We start from the raw sequence: 20212 nt of genomic DNA, 5'->3' as shown, positions 1-20212 counted from the left end.
AATTGGAGAGTACTGAATATTAGATGCCAACAAGGAACAAAATAGAGACAAAGGAATTACAAGTTACCATTACGCAAAACTTAATCTTCACTCGCTTTGCTCCCCGTTTCCACCTTCGCTAAATGTTTCTAGCATTTTGATGATAGGTACAGTGACATAGATTGAGGACACTGATTTTCATTCAACAAATCGATGGTCAAATACTTGAAATCAAAATTGTTGCCAACCTTGAATTGAATTCCTCTCATCGCCTATGAGAAAGATGTTAAAACCTGATCTAAACTCGGAGATGATAGAATCGATGGTGGCGATAGGCGTCGTCGGTGAAACTAGCGAAGGCTGCAATGGCGTTGCAGGTCGAGGCAAGGTAGATTGATTGTTGAAGATCAGAGAATGTAGAGGCAGAAATGGGGCGTTGTGTTGACAAGTAGAAAGAAAATAAGAAAGCGACTCATGTTTAATAGTCTAAATTTGTTCTCAAATGTTCTCAAATTTAGATTTGTTCTCATTTGAACACACATATATATATATATATATATATATATATATATATATATATATATATATATATAGGTAGGTAGGTAGGTTCAAATGTTTCTAACAACTATTGTGTTCCTAAACGCACCAATCAGAAATTAGCAAAAATTAAATAATAAATAAATATAAAAGGGTATTTTGGTAATCTTAACACATCTAAATATGCTAAAAGAAATCATTCATTTAATATCCCCTAAAATAAAGATATCAATTAAACCCTACAAAACCATCGTTTTCATCACCATCACCAAAGAAGGCCTTGAAATCGTCGACCACAGTCAGGTTTTTAAAGCCTTTGTTCCACACTTCCATCATTGCCAACAACAGCCATCGTCGATACCGTCTTCCACCGCGAAAATCCAGGTTTGTTCGTCATAAGTAGATGGGTTGACAGAAGGGAGAGGCAGCAAGAAGCAAAGCTCGTCCTTCCAACAGCAGGGAATTAGAAACTTGACTCTCTTTCCTTCACAAGAAGATACGTGCACATGTTTTGTGTAATTTTGTTTTAAATTAATGATTTTGAAATCGATTGATAGCAGTTTAGCAGCTTTGCTGCTACCATCAGGTGCTACAGCTGTTGGATTTGGGGGTTACGTCGGAAGTTCACGAATTGATACTCCTACATCTATAACCCAAGACAATGATTCTTTTTTCTTGGTATTTTAAGTTCCTTTTCCTTCTTTTTCTGATGTACACAAGTATTTAATTTTCAGAACTTCAAAATTTTAGTTACAAATGAATTTTTCGTAGAAAAGACCTAAGAAATAATCTACAACTTAACTATGGATGTCAGTTGAATTTTCGTTTACAAACAATAACATTCTGCTATGGCCTCCATGTGTTCGATAAAATGCTTTAATGAAAAAACAGTTAATAATCTTTAATGTTTTTACTTCACTTTGTTGGATGCCCTTTTCATAACAAATAGGTTGATGCTAGTTCCTTATTCTGTCAGAATTTGCAGTTAAATACATTGAGGATATCGAGAAGAAACATAGGGAACCCGAAGAAGCAAAACAAGGTTTCAAATTGGTATGTGATGAATCGACAATTTAAAGACCCCTGGTAAACCTCATGATCCTCGATATTATGCAACACCAATTCATGAAGCAGCATGTCAAGATGCTTATGTAGTTGTTGATGAGATTTTAGTGAAAAACTATCAGGTTCGTCTTCTTTGTTTTTATTTGGTATTGAAAACTTAAACTTTGATGTTCCCTTACTGTGTTCCAAGTGGTTTGGATATTTGGTTTTTTTTTTGTAACATGATTTTTTATACATAAAGTGTAACGACCATAAAATTCAAGCCAAATTAAACTTCTCAAAAACAACCCAATTTCATAAAGTTATTAAAAAAAAGGTTTTCAATACATTTATTATCAGAGTATTTTCCCAGAACCACATCATAAACACATAAAACATGAGGAGCGGTACGATCACGCCTTTGCCTTGCCACGGTCTCCTGAAGTACCTGAAACATTTTAAACCACAACTGTAAGCCCAAAAGCTTAGTGAGATACCCCCAAAATACCAACCACATATACCATACACATAACATGCCATATCATAACAGAACATAGAACATCCATGCACTTCGGTTCTATTGTGTGACTGGTCCGCCGCACCGGGCCTTTAGTACACCTGGTCCACCCTCCAAGTCTAGCCATATCCATCGAGTCTGCAGTGTGGTTGGTCCGCCCACACCGGGCCTTCAACCCACCTGGTCCACTCTCTGAGTCTACAGTATGAGTGGTCCGCCCGCACCGGGACTTCAGTCGGCCTGGTCCACTCTCCGAGCCTCGATACGTCTGGTCCGCCCTCGTGGGGCCTACAGCCTATCCGAACCGCTCGCTGGGCCTTCGGGATATCTGATCCGACTTGGGTATGATGGCCTACAACACAAAGCAGGACCCGCCTCAACCCAACCCCAGTCAACCAACCATGTGCACATAAACATATAACCACATAACGATTAATCATCAGTCAACCGATCTAGCAGATCACATACATAGCATACTCTAAACAGGATACCGACCTAACCGGTCACTAACATATACCATCCTAACTACCAGGATGCAAACATAGCAAAGCAATAATACAACAACAATACCCGGATTACAATCCGATAAAGGGCCGACCTTGGTGCCTTAGACCCTGTCGATATAGTGAGGATAACTCACCTCGCAACTTCCGAAACTCTGAACTGAAAAGCAGACTCCCGAATCACCGACTCACCGAAAATCCCGAACTAGCCAACGTAGTAGAAAATAACCATTAGATCAAACACATTATCCTTCCAAGGGTAAATTGACCAATTACCCTTAACTCAAATATGGTCCAAGACTAAGGCCCATAATCATTACGAAAGGCCCAACACTAGCTAAGCTCTCAAGCCCACTAATGGCCCAATTTGCTACATTGGGCCCAATCCCTTAATGGGCCTCATCCTAAGCCCACAATATATTCCTTGGTCCATATAATATGATTTCTGATGGCCCACTAAGGCCCAAATACCCAAACATGCCCCAAACCACGACCCAAAAATCATGATCCATACAGACAGATTACGCGGGGCGTACTTCAACGTACGCTTAGCGTACCAGCTCTATGACGAGTACGTTGGGTGTACCTTCACATTCGCTCAGCGTAGTTCTCTGTTAAGTCATTTCTTCATTAAGTGCTTACTACTCCATTCCAAGGGTTACAAACTCAGATCCAGGTCTTATTACACGACTTAAACCATAAAGTCACTGACTTGGTGACTTAATATGGCTCAAACCAACTCAAACTTCCAAAATGATCTTCTACATCCAAGAAAAGGACTAGATCTCATGCATGGGCTTAATAGAACCCCAAAGGTTGGAACTTTACTACTTATGGGACTCATATGACTCTAAGGGAGGTAACCTTGGTCTTAGAAACGAGCTTAACCCGTCAAGACCCAAACTTGGGACCAAAAAGGTCCATAAACTTGAACTAGCGGAGATCTAAGAGATTAATCATCAAGCTCAAGACTTTTTACCTTGTAGAGGTCCGAAATGAAGCACTTAACCCAGATCTACAAGCTCTAGCTTCAAAGGTTCCTCCTTGCCAACCTTCTTCTCCTTGCTTCCAAGCTTTAACCCACTAAAATGGGTTCTCCAAGGTCAAACACACCCAACAATGGAGGTGGGTCGGCTCTCTAGGGTTTCTGAGGGTAAGAGAGTGTTTATGGAGGCTAAGGTGAGAACCATTATGTTCCTTTTATAGTGCTTAACTCAAAAATTAGGGTTTTGAGACTCTCAGCGTACGCTGGGCGTATGCCTTGAACACCCGCGTCCAACTTGCCCCCATTATGTTGGGCGTAACCCAGCTTACGCTGAGCATACCCACGCGTGTCCCATCTTTTATGCATGGTCTATTTCTTCACTTTTTCCCATTATGGGCCATAAATGACAATATCTTTAAAGCATCATAACTCCTTCATTTTAGATCTGATTCTGTTGGACTTTATATCCATGGAAAGGTAGCGAGAAAATCTTCGCTTCTAGCAGCACACCCCGATCCGAAACCTTCCCGAATAATAACCCATCGCTCATGAAAGGCCGAAACGCCCTTACTCTTGATCTCGGGAACCCATCAATAGATGTTTTAAGAACGGGGTGTTACAATTCTCCCCCACTTAAATTAGGCTTCGTCCTCAAAGCCTACTGCAACATACACAACAGAACAACCCCTGCACTGCAGATTCCGATTTTCCCATCAACTCAGGTTCTTGCAACCTTACTACTGCGTCTTCTCTATCGTGGTCTCTAGGGTCTTGGCCTCCGACCGAAATCTTTTATATCGTCTTCAGCATCGGTCCAAACTACTCCCGATTTTGTTAACCTGCTGTCTCACCTTCCTCTGTTCCAAATCTCCACTCTGGAGCCACTAACCTCCTCTTTTTCCAAGGAGACTAAAAATATGACTAAGCATCACTCAAAATTGCCACTATCTCGACGAGCAGTCAACCCGCAGATGCTTCCGTATATCTGGTACAATCCAGTGCCTCATACTAATTAATGAGGCACGACGGTCATCCATTTACTCCACTTCCTCCCCTAACGGAGGACCCACGCTCCTTTCGGAGCTACATACCTTTTCCTTTCCAGGAAATCCACCCGACAACTCTTACGCGCCTGCGCGTGCCACTGAGCTAAACTCTACTCTACATTATCCATGTAGCAACAGCTATTCCCGAACTTCACCTACTTTGATTTTACCCGCAAGGACTCCCGAGTCCATGCACTGCCTTCCACTAACATGATCAAAACTTGGGGCCAGACCATATCAATTTCCATATCCTGGCGACATATTCTCTCATTCTCCACATACTGATCCACTAACACACACAGAGTCTTTAGCATGACTTGACCGCCTTACCAGGCCTTCAGCCAATTTGGACCACTCTCAGAACCTTCAGCATGTCTGGACCGCCCCCCCCCCCCCCCCCCAGGGCCTTCAGCCTGTCTGGACCGTTCTCCGAGCCTTCGGCCTGACTGGTATGCCCACAGGCCTTCAGTCTCCCCGGACCGCTCAGACTATCGTATCTCATCCCGAACTATCCTTCCTAGGACTCTCTCCCGAACATACTGTTCTAGCCCTCAAGGGGTTCCGAACTCTAACTCCATTCCGATCCTGGAATCCTTTCCATGGCCTAACACAGGCCTAACACCAAACACTATCTACCCTGAATCCATGGTCTGCTTCCTTCCCCCACTAGTCCGCCTCTTACTCATACCAGACCACACTTATGGCTGCCTGAAACACTGCCGACTTCCAAACAGCTAATCAAACTCAATACTTGCCGATCCTCCTGAGAATTTTCCAACTCTCCCCCACTTAGAACACTGACCTCCAAATACCGGTGACTCATCCGTCCGAGAACAACCGTCTCTATCCCAAACCTTCCTTATCTATATACACTGCTTTCCTCTGAACAAGTAACCTTCACAAAACTGCTCTCCCGACAATTGAGCATCGCGAATCCCAAAGGAGTCCGACTTCCACCTGAACACTTCTCACATCGCGAATGCTATACTCAACAACAAGACCATACAACCAAATTCTGACCATCAATCCCTTGGATACTAACCGATTCCTCAATAATACCATAAACCCGGAAAATCGAACGAATGCAATACCATGAATTATGCGAACAAGACTGGCAGATATAATACTTCATAACAACCATAAGATAACAAGATATCAAGAAGGAAACATACCTGCAGCTGAATCAAACTCTGCCCTGACCTCCTCTGCTATAAGCTGAAATGCACGACCCGAAGCTCTTGAGGGCTCTGCTCCACCCTGACTTCCACCCGAAATCCTCAATGTGGCCGGTGCTGGAGCCTACACCGGTCCTGCAACAAGCTGTGGATAGTTGGTCCTCATGTGACCAACCTGATGACACTGGTAACAAATCATCATATCCTGAACCAGGGTTGACTGACGACAATCCCTCGCATAATGCCCCTCTTTCCCGCACTTGCGGCACGCACCACCGGACCTACAAACTCCGGTGTGACCCTTGCCGCACTTCCCACAAGTGCAGCTGCCCTGATCTCCCAACCTAGCATCAACGGTCTTGGACCGTTTCGGTGCCGGCTGCGACTGTACCGGAGCTTGCCTCTGCTCTCTCAACTGTAACTTGATCTCTAACTCCCACCACCTAGCGGCTTCCTGCAACTCCAACAATGTCTCACACCTCTGCATAGACACAAACTGCCTGATATCTCTCTTCAGCATACTCAGATATCGGGACATCTAAGCCTGCTCGGAAGCAAACTTAGGTCAAAACATCACCCTCTCAGTGAACATCTTGGTGATCTCCGTCACCGACTCGGAGTCTTGCTTCAGCGCCAGGAACTCCTGAGCTAATCTCTCCCCCTCAACTCGCGGAACATAGCGAGTACTGAACATCTCTCTGAACTGATCCTAAGAAACTGCAGCTCGCTGCGCATCAGAATACGATCCCGTGGTCAACCTCCACCAATCCTTCGCACCGAGCCTCAAAAGGTTTAGAGCACACCTCACCCTCTGATCAGCAGGGCATGAACATGTGAAGAAACATCCCTCCACATCTGACAACCATCGCATAGCAACAATTGGATCCTGAACCCCATCGAAGGTAGGGGGATTCGTATTATCGAAGTCCTAATACTGAAAACCTCTATCGGCTCCTCCCCCTGTCGCTGCTACAGCCGTTGTAGCCGCCGCAGCAGCCGTCTATGTAAGAGCTGCATAACGCTCATCAAAATACTCGACCATGGCGGTCTTGATCGACCCAAACAGTTCCGGCAACTCGGCCCGGAACATAGCAACAACCTCATCATGCAGGACCTCACGAATCCTAGCATCCAACTCGTCTGTGCTCATCTGACTGATAACCTCAGGTGGTGCTGATCCACCCTGACCGCCTCCTCCTACTCTCGATTCCGACCCGGATCCGCTCCCAGCATGCCTCGTAACCACCATACTGAAAAACACCGCAAACATCAGATACCTCCCACTAACCCGGGAACCGACTCTCAACCTAGCCCTAGGGGTTGTGACTTCCTTGATATGTGTATGGATCCTGTGCTTTCAGTAGTACGGGCCCATACTACCTTCCACACCTACCCATATTTATATCAAGTATCACCACAACACCCTAGTGAAGAACAGGCATAACAAGCAATCAACCCTCACTCCTAGATGAATCACTGGAAATCTCATACAGAAAGAAACCCTAGGCTAGCAGGCATCATAAATCAGGAAACTCTATCATGCAATTTCCTGAAGGTCCCTAGCCAATACTAGCATGTTGTTCTATCATATCACATAAACAAATAACTTGCATGGTATTTTGGGGCTACTTACTGGCTCCGGCTGTTCGTACCTCGGCGTCCTCCTTTACTCATTTTGAAAACCATTTTAAATTCTTATTTTGAAAACTCTCCTTGATTTGAGACTGGATTCACACGAATGTTCCTCCAATTCACTCAAACCTAGGCTCTGATACCAACTTGTAACGACCATGAAGTTCAAGCCAAATTAAACTTCTAAAAAACAACCCAATTTCATAAAGTTATTACAAAAAGGTTTTCAATACATTTATTATCAGAGTATTTTCCCAGAACCACATCATAAACACATAAAACATGAGGAGCGGTACGATCACGCCTTTGCCTTGCCATGGTCTCCTGAAGTACCAGAAACATTTTAAACCACAAGTTTAAGCCTGAAAGCTTAGTGAGATACCCCCAAAATACCAACCACATATACCATACACATAACATGCCATATCATAACAGAACATAGAACAGCTATGTACTTCGGGTCTACTGTGTGACTGGTCCGCCGCACCAGGCCTTCAGTCCACCTGGTCCACCCTCCAAGTCTAGCCATATCCATCGAGTTTGCAGTGTGGTTGGTCCGCCCGCACCGAGCCTTCAACCCACCTGGTCTACTCTCTGAGTTTACAGTATGACTGGTCCGCCCGCACTAGGACTTCAGTCGGCCTGGTCCACTCTCCGAGCCTCGGCACGTCTGGTCTGCCCTCGTGGGGCCTACAGCCTATTCGGACCGCTCGTTGGGCCTTCGGGATATCCGGTCCGCCCTGGGTATGTTGGCCTACAACACAAAGCAGGACCCGCCTCAACCCAACCCCAGTCAACCAACCATGTGAACATAAACATATAACCACATAACGATTAATCATCAGTCAACCGATCTAGCAGATCACATACATAGCATACTCTAAACAGGATACCGACCTAACCGGTCACTAACATATACCATCCTAACTACCAGGATGCAAACATAGCAAAGCAATAACACAACAACAATACCCGGATTACAATCCGATAAAGGGTCGACCTTGGTGCCTTAGACAATGTCGATATAGTGATGATAACGCACCTCGCAACTACCAAAACTCTGAACTGAAAAGCAGACTCCCGAATCATCGACTCACCGAAAATCCCGAACTAGCCAACATAGCAGAAAATAACCATTAGATCAAACACATTATCCTTCCAAGGGTAAATTGACCAATTACCCTTAACTCAATCTGGTCCAAGACTAAGTCCCATAATCAATATGAAAGGCCCAACACTAGGTAAGCTCTCAAGGCTACTAATGGCCCATTAATGGCCCAATTTGCTACATTAGGCCCAATCCCTTAATGGGCCTCATCCTAAGCCCATAATATATTCCTTGGTCCATATAATATGATTTCTAATGGCCCAAATACCCAAACATGCCCCAAACCGCGGCCCAAAAATCATGATCCATACAGACAGATTACGCGGGGCGTACTTCAACGTACGCTTAGCGTACCGGCTCTATGACGAGTACGCTGGGCGTACCTGCACGTACGCTCAATGTAGTGCTCTGTTAAGTCATTTCCTCATTAAGTGCTAACTACTCCATTCCAAGGGTTACAAACTCAGATCAAGGTCTTATTTCACGACTTAAACCATAAAGTTACTGACTTGGTGACTTAATATGGCTCAAACCAACTCAAACTTCCAAAATGATCTTCTACATCCAAGAAAAGGACTAGATCTCATGCATGGGCTTAATAGAAACCCAAAGGTTGGAACTTTACTGCTTATGGGACTCATATGACTCTAAGGGAGGCAACCCTGGTCTTAGAAACGAGCTTAACCCGTCAAGACCCAAACTTGGGACCAAAAAGGTCCATAAACTTGAACTAGAGGAGATCTAAGAGATTAATCATCAAGCTCAAGACTTTTTACCTTGCAGAGGTCCGAAATGAAGCACTTAACCCAGATCTACAAGCTCTAGCTTCAAAGGTTCCTCCTTGCCAACCTTCTTCTCCTTGCTTCCAAACTTTAACCCACCAAAATGGGTTCTCCAAGGTCAAACACACCCAACAATGGAGGTGGGACGGCTCTCTAGGGTTTCTGAGGGTAAGAGAGTGTTTATGGAGGCTAGGGTGAGAACCATTATGTTCCTTTTATAGTGCTTAACCCAAAAATTAGGGTTTTGAGACTCTGAGCGTACGCTGGGCGTACGCCTTGAACACCCGCGTCCAACTTAATCCATTACGCTGGGCGTACCCACGCGTGTCCCATCTTTCATGCATGGTGTTTTTCTTCACTTTTTCCATTATGGGTCATAAATGACAATATCTTTAAAGCATCATAACTCCTTCAGTCTAGATCCAATTTTGTTGAACTTTATATCCACGGAAAGGTGGCGAGAAGATCTTCGCTTCTAGCAGCACACCCCGATCCGAAACCTTCCCAAATAATAACCCGTCGCTCATGAAAGGCCGAAACGCCCTTACTCTTGATCTCGGGAACCCATCAATAGATATTTTAAGAACGAGGTGTTACATAAAGAGAAACTAAATATTCAAAATCATTATGCAAGAATAGTGTATTCCGTAAGAATATTATTGTTGTATTCTGATAGAATTGTGGTTAATTATTTATATGTTTAATGTACAGTTGTTACAATGTATCACTAAAAAATATTTGACAATGAATTTGTAATAAAAATGGCTTGAAGACCTGATGGGAAAGACTTGAAGAATGAATCAAATAATGATCACACTCACTATTTAAGAATGTTGTTATTTTTTTTAAGAATTACATTTGTTATTCTTTCCAAATGTTGTTATTATTCAATGAATCACAATCATACAATGTAATTATTTGGTATATTATTAGTTTAAGAATCTATTTTGTGTATTCTTTTCAGAATGTATTTACTAGTTTATGGTTGACTGTAACATCTCGAATTTCAGGAGTACGATTTAAGAGTTTAAAGTGTAAGTTCGAAGAAGGGACTCGACGAATAGGTACGCTTACTCGCCGAGTCGGAGCGGGTTTGGGTCGCGAATTAAGTGACTAACTCGCCGAGTCGGAAGCTAGACTCGACGAGTTGGTGTTGGGATGAGAAAAACCCTAATCTTAGGGTTTGCACCCTATTTAAAGGACTTAATGTCCTCCCCTCAGCTCCCTTATCCCCCTTTGAGATCCAGTAAACCCTAACTCGTGTGTATAAGGCCATTGGAGGGAGATTGAAGCTTTGAGAGGTGTTCTAGTGGAAGAAACTTGAAGATCAAAAGGGTTTGCATCAAGAAAGTAGTGTAGATCCAGAATCTACTGCAGTTTTAGGCACATCTTGGAGGTAATGAGATGTTACCTTTCCTTTGTTGCTTCTAGATTTATTCTTGAATGAGATTTGGGGCCATTTTGGTATGATTGGGATCCACTTCGGGTTTGGAGTCCAGATCTGAGGTTGCTACTTCAGATCTAGACTTGTATTGGTCCAGAAAGTCATAAAGCATCAATTATTGAATTGTGGGTGAAGCCCTTTTGTCCAAAACCCAAGCCCTAGTGTGTTTTGGGCCTATATCTCTTTGGTTTCACATAAAGTTTGCAACTTTATGTGAGAGATAGATTATATAAGGGTGGACCTATAGATTGGAGCCTTAGCATGGCTCGAAAAGCCACTGTATGGGTTAAGGACTGGAGAGACTCGACGAGTCACATGGGTGTACTCGACAAGTTGTATGAACATAAGCATGGACTCGGCGAGTTGGAAGAACAACTCGGCGTGTCAGTTGAAGATTGCCTTGGACTCGGCGAGTCTGGTCGCAGAACCCAACTTCTATTGGTTAAAGCTTTGGATTAGTGAGTCGGTTGGCGGCTCAGTGAGTCGGTCAGGATGGAATTCCGAGATCGTTGGACTCGATGAGTCTTGGGGCGACTCGGCGAGTTAAGTCGTATTATGGAAGTTTCTGAGTATAGGGACTCGACGAGTCGACGGGTTGACTCGACGAGTAGAATCAACCAGGAAGGTTGACTTTGACTGAGGACGTTGACTTTGACCTTCAGGGGTATTATGGTAATTTAGATATCTATGTCAATGGTTATTGATGGATATAGGTGTTGGAGTTTGAGGCAGTGCTTTGGGATTGTGCTCTCGTGATTCGGTTCGGCAGTTGCAAGGTGAGTTATCCTCACTATATCAATAGGGTCTAAGGTACCAAGGTCGTCCCTCTTAGTTGTTATCATGGTTACGGTATGCTACATGTGGTTATGATATGTTAGATCAGTATCCGGATAGATAGTATGTTGTCATGCTCTTATGATCCATTAGGATTGGTATGTTAGTGACCTAGTTAGGTCGGTTTTTTGGTTATGAGAGATTACTATGATCGATGATCTGTGAGATAGTTATATCTGATATCTGTACGTGTACTGTTTCATGTGCTTATTGATCTGTTTAGATCAGCGTCCTGGTAATTAGGACAATATTATGTTAGTGACCTGGTTTAGGACGGTATCCTGGTATATAGGATGATGCTATGTTAGTAACCTGGTTTAGGTCGGTATCCTGGTATATAGGCTAATGCTATGTTAGTGGCTGGTTAGGTCGGTATCCTGGTTAGGATGTTGATATGCTATGTGATCTTTTAGATTGATTTGTTAAGTGATTAATTGTTTTATGTGCACATGGTTGTTTGACGGGGGTTGGGTTGTGGCGGGTCCTACTTTGTGCTATAGGCCAACATACCCAGGGCGGACCGGATATTCCGAAGGCCCAGCGAGCGGTCCGGATAGGCTGAAGGCCCCAAGAGGGCGGACCAGACGTACCGAGGCTCGGAGAGCGGACCAGGCTGACTGAAGGCCCGGTGTGGGCGGACCAGTCATACTGTAGACTCGATGTATATGGCTAGACTCGGAGGGTGGACCAGTTGGACTGAAGACCCGGTGCGGGCGGACCAGTCACACAGTAGACCCGATGTGCATGGTTGTTCTATTTGTGATATGTTATGAGTATGTTGATGTGTGGTTGGTATTTTGGGGGTAACTCACTAAGCTTTTGGGCTTACAGTTCAGTGTATTGTTTCAGGTACTTTAGGAGCCCGTGGCAAAGCGAAGGCGTGATCGTACTGCTCCTCATGTTTTATGATTTATGTGATATGGTTCTGGGGAAATACTCTGATGTTTAAACTATTTTGAAAACAAATGTATAAACTTAATGGTTTTGAATGAATTAAAATGTTTTAATTTGGCTCGAATTTTATGGGTGTTACATTGACATTATGTCATTCTGACTGAATAAACTCGAAAATATATTTACTAGTTTATGGTTGGCATTCTATCATTCTGACAGAATATAATCGAAAAATATATTTACTAGTTATGGTTGGCATTCTGCCATTCAAACAGAATACATTCAGATTTTTAATTTTGAATTAATTTAAAATATTTAGATTTTTTAAAAATAAAGGAATTAATTATCCATAAAAATCCGAAAATTTCCTTTTTTAATATAGGTTAATTGACTAAAATGTCCTTATGCTGAAATTTTTGTGATGATATGGTACATTTTATCATATTCTAATATTATAGACCTTCAGATCATGACATTTGATTTTATTCCATCCGGTGGTCCAGATCTGTGCATTCTGGCACACAATAGTTAGTAAAAAACAAAATAACATAAGTATATATATATATATATATATATATATATATATATATATATATATATATATATATATATATAGGTTTAGGTTCTATGGAAAAGAAAAAAAAACACTAAAAAACCCTAAAATTCATAAAAATGCATAAAAAAAAAATACTTAGATATCACAAAAAATATTTTTGAATTTTTTTTTTATAAAAAATTGCTGTTTTTTGTTAAAATTCGCCGAAAACAGTAAAAAATCATTTTTTTTTTTGTAAAATTTTTTTTTCAAAATTTTTTTCACCGATTTTGTATAAAAAGCTGCGATTTTTTCAAAAAAAAGTTTTGTGATCTCTAAGTATTTTTTTTTGTATTTTTATGATTTATATATATATATATATATATATATATATATATATATATATATATATATATATATATATATATATATATATATATGGAGAGAGAGAGAGAGAGAGAGAGAGAGATAGAGAGAGAGAGTCAAGATCAAATAAGAAGGAAAGTTTTGGTAGGAAGGTAAGAAATTTTTTATATGCATATTTTCTTAGCAAAAAAATGAAATGAATCATTAGATGATTCAAAAGTAAGATGATTCACAAGAAAAAATTCTGAAAAAAACACTTTTATGATTCATTTTCAGATAAATCAAGAAATAAATTCATTTTTATGACAATTTTAGTGGATATCAACAAAATCATCATAAAAATGAATCATCGAAATATTTTTTCGGGATTTTTTTTGGTAAATCATGTTATTATTGATTTATTTAGTGATTCATTTGTTTTGTTCGCCAAAAAAATAAGTCGAAAAAAAATTTCTTACCTTCTTACAAAAATTTTTTTTACCGGATATATATATATATATATATATATATATATATATATATATATATATATATATATATATATATATATATATATATATATATATATATATATATATATATATATAAGGAAAACGGAATATACATTACAGCCTCACCTAAGCTTACGTACTAAACCTCTTGAAAATACATTGTTTTACTATATAAAGATTACAGTTAATGGATTCACGATTAATATTTCAAGATGTAAATTCAAGATCGACACAATAGGGATTAGGGTTTAGAGTTTAGGGTTTAGGGTTTAGGGTTTAGGGTTAAGGTTTAATGTTTAGGGTTTAGGGTTTAGTGTTTAGGATTTAAATTTAGGGTTTAGGTTTAGGTTTAGGGTTTAGTAATGTTCACTTGGATGAAGTAATAAACGATAATTGAGGAAAGAAAACGGAGATGATAAAACGATAATGAAAGAAAGAAATATTATGGACAATGATATATTTACCAAGTGAAACCAAACCGGGTATATTTAGCATGTTAAAACGACATATTTTAGAGGTTTAGTTCCTAAGTTTAGGTGGGGCTGTAATGTATATTTCCTATCACCATATATATATATATATATATATATATATATATATATATATATATATATATATATATATATATATATATATATATATATTGTGGAAAATAGTTCGAATAAATTTGAAATATCAAAATAGTTCATATACAAAAGTTGAGTATCATTTTATAAATATCATAAAAGAATAAATTAAACATTATTAACTTCCTCAAAATAATTTGAACAAGTAACGACCAGCATATGAGACTAGTGCATTATTTAACTATTGGCTGAACAATGTTAAGAGTCAAAGTCAAAGTCGTCTCTCCATCCCCGACACTACTTCTGGTTCCAAACAGTTCAGAACTTTTCCATCATCGCATCGTGCTTCTTCACTGTAAAAGGTCCTCTCTTTCTCTATCACTGATCATCCCACGTTCTTTGTAATTTTAATTGAACTGGTTGTTCATATCTTGATACTACGATTCACTTTTGAGCTTGGTTTTTGATTATTCTTGTCGCAATAACTACATTCGTTTATCTAATACTCCATTGAATTGGCAAAAACAGGGTCTCGACTATTAGTTTTTTTTATATGCCCTCGAATTACTTTGCCTTTGAAAAGAATTAGCAACGCCTTAATGAATTTTCTTGTGAAAGTATTGATTGACAGATAAACTCCTAAATGTGTAAGACATAGCAGAATGAAGAATTTCTTTATTCCAATCTTCCACTTTTCCAAAATCCACAAGATTCTTGCAAGATGCTCTGTAATGATATCTCTTATTTTTGGTATCACATTTGCTCATGTTTTCTCACTTTCATTTATAGATCAACAGGAATGGTACAATTACGAAAATACCCTTTTCTTATACTTATACTGATCTACCTTGGAAACCAAGTTGAATCAGATGCCTCTGATCATACCTACAGTGAAGGTGATACAGTCCCCTTCTATGCCAACAAAATTGCCCCATTCCATAATTCTAGGTTAGACACATTTCCTCCAAAGTTGTATGTGTTTGTGTGTGTGTGTGTCTTCTTATTCTTGTTTACTTTGTTTTCAGAGAAACATATGCTTATTATGAACTTCCATTTTGTTCTCAAGGTACTTAATTCTTTCATGAATGTGTTGGGTCTTCCTTTTGTTCTCTTTCAGTCATTTTAACTCTCCATATTTACGTACTCATTCCTCACATATATTTTTTTTTTATCTAATAACAGATGTTGTCAAAGAGAAGAAGCTTAATTTAGGAGAGATGTTGAATGGAGATCGTCTTGTTTCAACTCCATATAAGCTTGAATTCCTTGTGGATAAAGATTTAGAAGTCTTATGCAATAAGACACTGAGTAAAACAGATGTTTCTAAGTTCAAAAGGGCTATAGCGAAGGACTACTATATGCAATTATACTATGATGACTTACCAATGTGGGGTTTTATTGGAGTGTTAAGAAATAAAGGATATGGAAGGATCAAAACAGAGTATTCCCTTTACAAACATTTTGATTTCCAAGTTTTTTATAATAAGGATCATGTTATTGAGGTCAATCTCCGAATGCCTAGAGATTCATTTACAGACATTACTGAAGACAAGGAAGTTGATGTGGAGTTCACATACTCAGTTCAGTGGAAAATGACACAACAATCATTTGATAGGAGAATGGAGAAATACATTGGTTCTTCCATTTTACCTCACCACATGTCGATACATCATCACTCAATTACATACTCAAGTGTCATACTCCTCATTCTCATCATTTCCTTACTCACATTTTACTTGCTAGTCCTTCGCAAAGACATTTCCAAGTATTGATTCTACTCACAAAAAATAAGTTTGCGTATTCAAGTTATTGTGTTTGTTATGTTTGTCAAATAGAATAACTCTTTTGTTGCGTTTGTTGTTTTCCCATTGCATGAAAAGCGAAAGGAACTTAGGTGATGTGGAAGAGGATATATTGAGTTATAATAAGCAAGAAGAGATAGGATGGAAGAATGTTCATGGTGATGTATTTAGATTCCCACAACACAAGTCTTTATTTGCTGCGGCTCTTGGTGCTGGAAGCCAGTTGCTTGTAGTGTGAGTATCTTCAAAGAATATGAAACTTTATTAAGCATCTCAAACATGAAGCTTGCCTACTTGTGCTCTTATTATTTTAAATATAACAACAAAAATTACTAAAATGGTACATCTCATTTAAAATATATTAATTTCGCAATAGGTCCAATTGCAAATTGTGAAATTGCCTTTTGAGTGGTCCCCCCACATTAAAAAAAACCTTTAAGCATTATTTTTTGAGAATATAAATGGTAATATATTTCCCAATACAATCTTTTATTGGAAATACAAATTCATATATTGAAAAATACATTCATATGTCGTGAAATATATGATTTTTTTTTCGGAAAAATTTAATTACTACTTTTGTAACTATTCTTTTGTCACAATTGCAGTATCGTAGCATTTCTTGCTCTAGGCCTCCTAGGTGTTTTTCAGCCCTATATGCGAGGAGTACTCTGGAAAACACTTATCATTTTATATGCACTAACATCTTTGGTCTCAGGATATACTTCTGTTTCCTTCTATTTTAAACTCGAAGGAACAAACTGGGTATGTGAAAATATCAAAACTTAGTTTAACACATGATTTTGAGGAATTTTATTCACTTAAACTGATTGTCTCTCTCTTTTTTTTTCGCCTTGACAGATGAAGAACCTAATACTCACAGGAGTATTATATTTTGGGCCAATCTTTGTTACTTTTACTTTCCTAGACATTGTTGCGACATTTTATGGATCAACTACTGCATTACCATTGAGAGCAATAGTCATGTTATCTCTCTTGTGGATATTCATAGCATCACCATTGCATCTTTTAGGAGGCATTATTGGGAAAACAAGAATGTCTGAATTCCAAGCTCCCTGCAAAACTGCTAAAATTCCTAGAGAGGTTCCTAAGCTGCGTTGGTATAGGGGTGTTCTTCCTCAGATGGCTTTAGCAGGAATTTTGCCTTTCAGTGTTATCTATATTCAGTTGTATTACATATTTGCAAGTGTTTGGGGACATCGCATTTACACACTTTATAGTATTGTGTCGATAGTCTTCTTTCTTCTTCTCATCATGACTGCTTTAGTTTCTGTGGCACTGACATACTTCCAGCTTGCTGCTGAAGATCATCAATGGTGGTGGAGGTACGTTTAAATATGTACTTGGTGTGATTACTGATTATGGTCTTGAATTGCTATATGCATGAGCTAATAAGTTATAAGTAATAACTAATAAGAGCTTTTTAATTTACACAGGTCATTTCTGTGTGGAGGCTCTACTGGATTGTATATATATGTTTATTGCATCTATTATTATTTTGAGAGATCAGACATGAATGGTTTCATGCAAACCTCCTTTTTCTTCGGCTATATGGCTTGTGTCTGTTTCGGCATATTTTTGATACTTGGAAGTGTGGGTTTCAATGCCTCGTTGCTCTTTGTTCGTTACCTATATGCAGCTATAAAATGCGACTAACAAACTAACAGGTACATTTTAATATAGAAATTTTTTTGTGATATATTTCTGTTGGTTAAATTTAGTATAAATGCAAGGACATTGCATGTTCTGTGTAGGGATAGGGAGTCACTTCTGTGTAACCTGCTCGGTGTTCATTTCTCCTTTGGGAATTGATCTCTCCTGACTCCTATCACAATTCGTTGTATTTGATGTGATACTGAATTGCTCCATTTTTGTCATCATCCTGTTAGGTAATTAAGTACTTCGACAAACACAAGAACAATGATAAAGACGTTGAAGAATAACAAAGAGCACAAGGATTTAACCTGGTTGACATGATTAGAGTAATTAAGCTACATCCTCAAGATAAACCACACACACACATATATATATATATATATATATATATATATATATATATATATATATATATATATATATATATATATATATATATATATATTCATTGCTATACAACTTTTATGTATTTAGTGCATTTACAATGTCATGTTCCTGTCTTAGAGTTACAATTGGTATTAAGAGATTCATTTATAATATTCGTTGACCTAAACTTTATCGACTGGTTTAATGGGCTCAAGACGGTAAAATCCTAATTTTTTTTATATAAAATACATCATATTTTCTTAGTAACTTGAAATTAGAAAGATTTTTTTTTATTATAATCCAAACTCAAGTTAAAGAAATGGTGGAGATAATGTTCAAGGTTATTAACTATTTTAATAATATTTCTAATAAGAATATGATTATTTTGGATTGACTCCTGATCCAAATAACAATAAGCAAATAGAGGAAACTAAGTTATTAATTTATTTAGGAAATAATAAATTAATTTGAAATTATTTTGGAATTAATTAAACTATTTTAATTAATTAAAGAATGTGAATATTAATTAATTCTTAGAGATTAATTTGAATATTGTAGAAGCTCTCAGAGAATAGCATAGAGCATAGCATAGAGGTTGATAGTTTTGGCTAGCTCTGGATAAGAGGGGATAAGGAACGTTTGAATTAGATAAAGATTAATCTTAAGAGTTTAAATCATTTTAGGATTCTATATGCATCTATAAATAGACTATTAGGGGTAAACCTTAAAGTGATTGATTTCTCTCTTAAAATCGTCCAACCTCTATCTTTGTCTCTCTCCATATATGAAATTTTCAACCTTTCTCCTAGGGTTAGGGAATTTCGATTAAACCCTTTCCTAGGGTTTATTCCATAGTCACAGAAATTGTTGGGGTAGGCGCGATTTGCGATCCAAATCGCTCGTTCCAAAACGCGGTACGAACGTGTACCAGGTACGCTCGGGGTCGCGATTCATGAACTTGAAATTGACGCTCCAAATATTCAATTTGAACGTACCAGATGCTGTAGCAATTGCGAATTGCCTGATTCCAAAACACGTTTGCAATCAATTTGAAACATGGGTTGGAATTTGAAGAGTCGATCGTGTCGACTGTGTTTTTCTGTGTGTTTTTCTGTAACCGAACAATTCATGAGCGACTTTTCAAAATTGATTCCATATTCTGTAATTAGGCCTATATTAGGCTTCCATTCCATCGTATGTTTCATTCAATTGTAATCCAGAACACCAAATTTCAAATTTGATAGTTTGGTTTTGTTCTTGAATCCGAAACCCAATAACGATTACAGTTAGAACTTAGAGTATCATGGTTTTTGGAAAGAAAAGATGTATTAATACCTGTTAGGAAGATGATGGAGGACAACAATCCCAGTCACAATAATACCACAAGGAAGAAGATCAATATGTTGATCTTGGCAATGAATTAGGCAACGAGAATTAACCACAATTATAATCAGAAGTTCAGACAAGTTATGGGAGTCAAGGTACAAAGCCAAAAACACAAAGTGTAGATGCTAAGCCTTTATATGATGAAGTTACTTTTATTAGTGTTGGTAGTAGTAAAAATCCTAGTGGTTCTAAAAAATGGGTTTGTAAACATTGTCATGGAACATTCACTAGTTCTTATACCTGTATTTAAACTCATTTTTTTGGTGCTCAAATCGGAAAAAAAGCTGAAATTAAGATGTGTCCCGTTGTACTAAAAGACCGAGAAACTTATGAAAGGTTGCAAAAGAAATTGAAAGAGGCTGAAAATTTTGGAGTCTCTAAATCCCTAAGAAGTTCTGTTTTAACAAAAAAAACCAAGTTTGAGCTCTAAAAAACTAATAGAGCAATATTTTGCAATAATGGAGAGAAGTGCAGTTGATTTGAAAATTGTGAAGGCCTTATATGCTAATGGGATTTCATTTAATGTTTTGCGGAATCTTCAAT

General features: G+C 38.7%; 1 protein-coding gene across 4 annotated transcripts; it reads left to right on the top strand.

Annotated features, from left to right (window-relative positions):
• Positions 1–14689: 14689 nt before the first annotated feature.
• LOC145068903 (transmembrane 9 superfamily member 4-like) lies at positions 14690–18310 on the top strand. Of its 4 annotated transcripts, none has more exons than XM_079015872.1 (9): positions 14690–14800; positions 15236–15386; positions 15464–15504; positions 15621–16203; positions 16319–16474; positions 16849–17005; positions 17102–17586; positions 17698–17928; positions 18151–18308. In XM_079015872.1, the coding sequence occupies exons 2-8, from the start codon at positions 15238–15240 to the stop codon at positions 17915–17917; spliced, it is 1791 nt and encodes a 596-aa protein (XP_078871998.1). In that variant the 5' UTR covers positions 14690–14800; positions 15236–15237; the 3' UTR covers positions 17918–17928; positions 18151–18308. The 4 variants fall into 4 exon arrangements, with proteins under 4 accessions (XP_078871998.1, XP_078871996.1, XP_078871997.1 ...); XM_079015870.1 differs by having other exon boundaries at positions 14691–14800; positions 15228–15386; positions 18016–18310; XM_079015871.1 differs by having other exon boundaries at positions 14691–14800; positions 15228–15386; positions 16325–16474.
• The last annotated feature ends 1902 nt before the right edge of the window (positions 18311–20212 follow it).

The sequence above is a fragment of the Lactuca serriola genome, chromosome 8 (genome assembly GCF_051521515.1).
Source record: "Lactuca serriola cultivar US96UC23 chromosome 8, Lser_US96UC23_V15, whole genome shotgun sequence".
NCBI classification, from domain to species: Eukaryota; Viridiplantae; Streptophyta; class Magnoliopsida; order Asterales; family Asteraceae; genus Lactuca; species Lactuca serriola.
This window is presented reverse-complemented; position numbering and strand designations above follow the sequence as displayed.